The 7,781-nt window shown below is 46.9% G+C and overlaps 1 protein-coding gene across 1 annotated transcript; it reads right to left on the bottom strand.

Moving 5' to 3' along the window:
* Nucleotides 1-230: 230 nt before the first annotated feature.
* On the bottom strand, nucleotides 231-7,428 carry LOC121853570. The gene is made up of 4 exons (XM_042347793.1): nucleotides 7,346-7,428; nucleotides 6,974-7,155; nucleotides 5,693-6,828; nucleotides 231-1,135 (listed from the first exon to the last, which is right to left on the bottom strand). Exons 2-4 carry the CDS (start codon nucleotides 7,084-7,086, stop codon nucleotides 393-395), a joined length of 1,992 nt encoding a protein of 663 aa, XP_042203727.1. The 5' UTR covers nucleotides 7,087-7,155; nucleotides 7,346-7,428; the 3' UTR covers nucleotides 231-392.
* Between the last annotated feature and the right edge of the window lie 353 nt (nucleotides 7,429-7,781).

The following is a 7,781-nucleotide window of genomic DNA, read 5'->3' as shown; positions in this document are numbered from 1 at the left end:
TTTTTGAATGTTTGTGTCATTAAAGAGTGAGACCAAGTGATACCATGATTTGATTCTTTTTCTTGACCATCTAATTTTTCTCTCCATAATTCTGATACTCAGGTATAACTTTGTTCCCCGAGTAGTGTTTAAGTTGAGTTAGGAAGAGTGCATCCCACATTGACGTTCCTTCACAACTAAAAACCTGGAACGTCAATGTGGCATTTAAAAACTCATTTCATTTAGTCTATGCCTATATCAAGATAAAAGTCACCCCTGATTTAGCTACCTGAGTGTGATGGACAATGATAACTTTGAGGATTTGATATTGACATAAACTTACAGACAAGAGTTCCTAATGATTATGTGATGTTGGTTATGATGTGGAATATACTGAAAGTGCTATAACATGTTCACTGGTGCCTGTAGCAGAGAACAATGAAGGTGACACCAAAGATAAACACGATAGTGGGGAAGATGATGATCCTGTATACTGCCAGGAATTTGGGGGACGTTGCAACACTGGAAGGGTGAGTGTTCTCCGAGACAATTGGGTCCACTACCGTTAAGGGTTTACTCACTCTCCTGAACCACGTGTCGTCCGTCGTCAACGTTATAAAAATGTGTATCATAATGTTTATGAAGAGAAGAACAATAATGAATAAGAACCAAACGTCAATGAGTTTGATAGTCGCGGTGGCAGGGAGGGTGCGCGAGGTGTTGGAGAAGAGGGTGTAGAGGACGAGGAGTGTGGTGAGGGACATGATGGCCCGCACGTTGAGGGCCTCCAGCTTGATGAAGAGTGTGGCCCAGCTCACCAGCAGCAGCAGTACTGACGGCAGGAAGGTGGCCAGCACGATCACTCCCTGACGACGGTGCAGCTCAAACTCAACGGTTAACCAACCACCGTCCTTAACCTCCCCGAGCCTCACATTGTAGATAATATACGAAGAGAGCTCTTTAGGTCCCGCATAAAGCACACTCCTCTGGGTGTCTGAAAACTGTACATAATCTTCATACGCTTGAGGGAGTCGGATGTTGATACTACACAGCTGGACGTCAAACGGATAGGCGTAGAGCTCGAAAGCACAGATGAACTTGCCGGTGTACTGACGGGTTTGAGTGAGAGGGTTGTGGCTGCCCGGGTAACTCACATCTGGTCACAACAAAGAAGAGTACTGTCAGCCATCCTCCTGCAAGCCATTTTCCTGTCAGCCATCCACCTGTCAGTCATCCTGCTGGTATCCTTCCTCCTGTCAGCCATCCTTCAGTCAGCCATCCTCCTGTCAGCCATTCAGCTGGTATCCTTCCTCCTGTCAGCCATTCAGCTGGTATCCTTCCTCCTGTCAGCCATCCTCCTGTCAGCCATCCTCCTGTCAGCCATCCTGCTGGTATCCTTCGTCCTGTCAGCCATCCTCCTGTCAGCCATCCAGCTGGTATCCTTCCTCCTGTCAGCCATCCTCCTGTCAGCCATCCTCCTGTCAGCCATCCTCCTGCCAGCCATCCTCCTGCCAGCTATCCTCCTGTCAGCCATTCTCCTGCCAGCCATCCTCCTGTCAGCCATCCTCCTACCAGCCATCCTCCTGTCAGCTATACTTCTGTCAGCCATCCTCCTGTCAGCTATCCTTCTGTCAGTCATCCTCCTGTCAGCCATACTCCTGTCAGCCATCCTCCTGTCAGGCATCCTCCTGTCAGCCATCTTCCTGTCAGCCATCCTCATTTCATCCGTCCTTCTGTCATCCATCCTTCTGTCACTCGTCCTCCTGCCATCCGACCTCCTGTCATCCATCCTTCTATCATCCGTCCTCCTGTCATCCGTCTTCCTGTCATCCATCCTTCTGTCATCCATCTTTCTATCATCCTTTCTCCTGTCATCCGTCTCTTGACATCCATCCCCCTATCACCCTTTCTCCTGTCCTCCGTCCTCTTGTATTCCATCCTCCTGTCATCCACCATTCTGACATCCATCTTTCTGTCATTCTTCCTTCCATCATCCAACCTCATGTCATAAATCCTTTTGCCATCCGTTCTCTTGTCATCGATGCACCCATCCTAATTTCATCCATCCTCCTGTAATCCTTCTTCCTGCCAGCAATCCTCTTTTCGTCTTTACTCCTGTTATCCATTCTTCTAACATCCATCCTCCTGTTTTCCGTCTTCCCGTCATCCATCCTCCTGTCATCCATCCTACTGTCATCCTTCCTCTTATCGTCCTTCTTCCTGTCATCCGTCCATCCAGTCATCCATCCTCCTGTCATCCGTTATTCTCAGCCATCTTCCTGTCATTAATCATCCTGTCATCCATCCTCTTGTCATCCATCCTCATGACATCCATCCTCCTATCATCCTTTCTCCTGTCATCCTTCTTCCTATCATCCGTCCTCCTGGCATCCATCCTCCTGCCATCCGTTATTCTCAGCCATCTTCCTGTCATTAATCATCCTGTCATCCATCCTCTTGTCATCCATCCTCCTTTTATTCATTCAATTGCCATCCGCCCTCTTGTCATCTGTTCTCCTCTCCTCCATCTACCTGTCATCAATTCTCCCTTCATCCACCCTCATGTCTTCCATTATGTCATACAACCTCCTGTCATCCATCCTGTCATTCATTCTCCTGTTATCCTTCTTCCTGCCATCCATCCTCCTCTCATCCGCCCTCCTGTTATTCATTCTACTTTCATCTGTCCTTCTTTCATCCATCCTCCTTTCATCCTATTTCCTGTCATCCATCCTCCTGTCCTCCATCCTCCTATCACCCATCTCCTCTCATCCGTCCTCCTGTTATTCATTCTACTTTCATCCGTCCTTCTGTCATCCATCATCCTATCATCCGTCCTCCCGGCATCCATCCTCCTGTCATCCGTCCTCTTGTCATCCGTCCTCTTTTCATCCATCCTCCTATCATCCTTTCTCCTGTCATCCTTCTTCCTGTCATCCATCCTCCTGTCATCCATCCTCCTGTCATCGGTCCAATTATCATCCGTCCTCTTATCACCCATCCTTCTACCATCCGTCCGCCTATCATCCATCCCCCTGTCATTCTCTCTTCTGTCATCCGTCCTTCTGTCATCCTCCATTCTATCATCCAATCTCATGTCATCCATCCTCCTCTCGTCCATCCTTTGCCTTCCATCATCCTGTCATGCGTCCTCCTTTTATCCATCGTCCTTTCATCAATTCTCCCTTCACCCATCCCCATGGCATCCATTTCCATATCATACAACCTCCTGCCAGTCCTCTTCCTGTCAGTCTCTCTCCTGCCATCCATCTTCTTGTCATCCATCCTTCTACCATCCTTTCTCCTATCAACCTTCTTCCTGTCATCCAACCCCCTGCCATCCATCCTCCTGTCATTCTCTCTCCTGTCATCCATCCTCCTGCCATACATCCTCTTGTCATTCTCTCTCCTGTCATCCATCCTTCTGCCATCCTTTATTCTATCATCCAATCTCATGTCATCCATCCTCATGTCGTCCATCCTTTGTCATCCATCCTCTTGTCATCCATCCTCCTGTCATCCATCCTCAAATCATCTGTTATCATGTCATCCATCTTCCTGGCATCCATCCTCATGTTTCCGTCCTTCTGTCTTTCATCCTCCTGTCATTAATTCTCCTGTCATTCCAAATCTAGCTCCATTTCGTCAATCCTCATGTCATCTATTCATCCATCCTCCTGTCATCCGTCCTCCTTTCATTTTATTTCCTGTCATCCACCCTCCTATCATCCATCATCCTCTCATCCGTCCTCCTGTTATTCATTCTACTTTCATCCGTCTTCTTGTCATCCATCCTCCTGTCATCCATCCTCCTGTCATCCATCCTCCTGTCATCCATCATCCTGTCATCTAAACCTGCTGCCATCCGTCGTCTTATTATCCTACTTCCTGTCATCCATCCTCCTCTCATTCTCTCCTTTTATCCTCTGTCATCCACCCTTTTGCCATCCTTCATTCTATCATCCAATCTCTGTCATGCATCCTCCTTTCATCCATCCTCTTGTCATCCTTTCTCCTGTCATTCTTCTTCCTGTCATCCATCCTCTTGTTCTCCATTCACTTGTCATCCATCCTTCTGTCATCCAAACCTCCTGTAATCCATCCTCCTATCATCTGTCCTCTTATCACCCGTCCTCTTGTCATCCATCCTCCTGTCATCAGTACAATTATCATCCTTTCTCCTGTCATCCACCCTCCTGTCATCTATCCTCCTGTCATCCATGCTTGTGCCATTTATCCCTCAACCATCCATCCTCCTGTCATCCAAACCTCCTGCCTTCCATAGTCCTGTCATGCAACCTTCTGTCATACATCCTCCTTTCATCCAAACCTCCTGTCATCCATCCTCCTGTCATCCAAACCTCTTGTCATTCGTGATCTTATCATCCTTCTTGCTGTCATCCATCCTCCTCTCATTATCTCTTATTATCTATCCTTCTGTCAACCATCCTTTTTCATCCTTCATTCTATCATCCAATCTCTTGTCATCCATCCTCCTGCAATCCATCCTTTTTTATCCATCTTCTTGTTCTCCATCCTCCTGTCATCCATCCTCTTGTTCTCCATACTTCTGTCATCCATCCTCTTGTCACCCATCCCCCTATCATCCTTTCTCTTGCCATTCGGTGTCTTATCATCCATCCTTCTGTCATACAACCTTCTGTCATCCTTCCATCATCCAACCTCCTGTCATCCATCCTCCTATCATCCTTTCTTCTATCATCCGTCATCTTGTCATCGATTCACCCATCATTATTTCATCCATCCTCCTGGTATTCTTGCTCCTGTCATCTATTCTTCTATCATCCATCCTCCTGTCATATCTCCTCCTATCATCCATGCCCCTGTCATCTATTTTTCAGGTCTCCATCCTCCTGTCAGCCATCCTCCTTTCATCCATCATGTCATCCATTCTCATGTCATTCATCCTCCTGCCATCCGTCCGCCTGTCATCCGTCCCCCTGTCATCCTTTTTCCTCTCATCCGTCCTCCTTCCATCGATCCTTCTGTCATCCGTCTTCCTTTCATTCATCATCCTGTCATTAACCCGCCTGTCATCCATCTTCCTGCCATCCTTCTTACTATCACCCAGCCTCTTGTCATCCATCCTCCTATCATCCATCCTCCTGTCATCCGTACTTCTTTCATCCATCCTTCTTGCATCAATCCTCATGTCATCCGTTATCATGTCATCCATCTTCCTCTCATCTATCCTCCTGTCATCCATCTTCTTGTCAATAATCCTACTGTCACTAATCCTCCTCTCATCCTTCCATCCTCATGTCATCCATTCAACCATCCTCTTCTCATCCATCCTCCTGCCATACAATCTTCCGTCATCCGTCGTGTCATTCATTCATCCAGCCTCCTGTCATCCAGCCTTCTGTCATTCAACCTCCTGTAATCCATCCTCTTGTCATCCATTCTCTTGTCATCCATTCATCCAACCTCCTGTCATCCATCCTCATGTCGCCTTTCTCCTATCATCCATCCTCATGTCATCCATCCTCAATGATTTAGAGTTAACAGAATTGTGAGCTAATTTCATCCTGGTCCTTGTTATTCAAGAAGACAATTTTTTCTCATTCTTTTTATTCATTTATTTCTGTTTGAAATATTACCATTACAAGACGACGACGATGTGTGAGTATGCGTGTGTGTGTATGTGTGTGTGTGTGTGTGTGTGTGTGTGTGTGTGTGTGTATATACGTACCCATAATGACGTCATTGTGGTGCGGGAAGGTGACGTTGTTGGTTGTGGTGAGCGCCACTGCCTGGGCCAACACTTGCACCTGGCCTCCCTCAACGTTCACCAGCTGGTACTGAGGCGTCCAGATCCTCGCCACTTCCTCCTCTCCTAACACGGTGTTCTTCTTCTTTGTTATAAGATGGCGGAAGTTTAATCTTCCATCCTTCCATGATAAAGCTATGTGGAACTCGATAGCAAAAGTCATTTTGATGTCGTTTATGTCAGTAAAACGTGAGAGAGTAACAGAGGGCGAAAGTTTAAGAAGTGACCCCTCAGCCTCCACTGGTGGAAGATGGCGGCGGTACCCTCTGTTTAAGACGATAATCTCGCAGTCGTCTTCATCGTCTCCGTCATCACAGTCGTAGCGAAGGTCACAGCGGAGCTGGGAGTCGACACAGTCACCTGAGGCACACATAAACTGGTGTGAGGCGCACGGCGACAAGCTGAGGGTGATGTTGGCGCCATGACCTTTCCCACACACCGTCTCCTCTGTCACCCAGTGTTGGTGGCCCAACGGGTAGCTCCTAGTGTCTGGGATGTCTACCCACGCCAGGGTGGAGTTTACTGAGGGAATTATCAGTAACCATCTGTGCTTTACCTCATCCCACATTATGGCTCGATCATAAAATCCACGGAATAATGGTCGTCCTCCCAGGTAACCTTCAACTCGAAATCGAGTCTCATGTTCACTCTGGAAACATAGACCTCTGAGGTAGAGGTAATCAGATCTCCTGTGGTGGCATGCAGCGCATTTATAGTTGCTGCATATTTCGTCACCCCAGAAACCATCTTCGAACAAGGACGCGCAGTTGAGGGCTGTCCCTCCGAAAGGGTATGGTGGCTTAAAGTTGGTGAATGTTATTTCTGTGTTGGTGCTCACATCCACCCAGACTCCTTCTTCCTCTTCGTCAACGATGCCAAGCCACATCTTCCACACGCTATTGCTACAAGTGTCAGAGAAGAGCGAGAGTGTGTCGAGCAGGTGGGCGTTCTCCAGGGTGGTAGTTGGCACAGCCGTCTTCGCACCTAATGAGCGGCACTGCTTGAACGTCTCGGCCGCTGTCCTGTGTTCTGGCATCACCACGTAGTACGGCTGTGACCTGGCAGTGCATGGTAAAGACCAACAAATGCTTCAAGACCACTTTGGATGCAATATTCTTCACTACTGTCTTGTACATCAATATAAACTTTATATTTGAATATTACATTAACAGGTAGTGAAATACAGTAACAAATATCACGAACCTGCAGAGGTCTCCCACATCCATCATGACTTCGACAACAGGTCCAAACAGCTCCAGGGGGGACGTGTCCAGACTGAATAAGTTGCCTCGGCCGTTTGTGAGACAGTCAGCCATGGCTCTCACCTCTGACGCCTTTACCACCCTGTTCCACACACTCACCTGACTGATGTCTCCTCTCAAGATCTGGCAGTGATATAAACTTAGTCTAAGATAACGGACGAATATTCTTGTTCCCAGAATTCATTTGCTTGAGAAATATTGACTTACGCCTCTAAAATAACACAACAGAAAAATAAATCGTTGGAATGGGAGATTTTTATAAAACTGGTTAGTGTAATGATGTTTGATATACTAAAGGAGCGAGTATAAGCACCTCCTCGGGTAAAAAGCCGGCTGAGAGAGCATCTTGTTCCTGGCCGATGATGAGACTCCCGTTCAGGTAGAACGTCCCCTCCTCCACCTCCCCGCTGGCATGTTTCTGCAAAACGGACGCTGTTTCACACACACACACACACACACACATCCACATAAAATATTAAAACTTTAAAGTGAAACCTCTATTTAACGGATTATGTGGAGAGGAAAGTCCATTACAATTCTAGAGTCCATTAGATGTGAAACCTCCATCTAACGAACTGTATAGAGATGAAAGTCCGTTATATCGAGGGTCCGTTATATATGAAATACCCATCTTACGAATTATACAGAGAGAGAGAAGTCCGTTGTATTGTTAGTTCACTGTACTTCCGTTTCCTTATTATAGACTAAGTAAGATTACCGAGCTTATTTTTGAAGGACAGCTCATTTCC

Source organism: Homarus americanus, unplaced genomic scaffold, assembly GCF_018991925.1.
Source record: "Homarus americanus isolate GMGI-L3 unplaced genomic scaffold, GMGI_Hamer_2.0 scaffold4896, whole genome shotgun sequence".
In the NCBI taxonomy this organism is placed as follows: Eukaryota; Metazoa; Arthropoda; class Malacostraca; order Decapoda; family Nephropidae; genus Homarus; species Homarus americanus.
The sequence above is the reverse complement of the archived record's forward strand: the minus strand, read 5'-3'. Positions and strand labels throughout refer to the sequence as shown.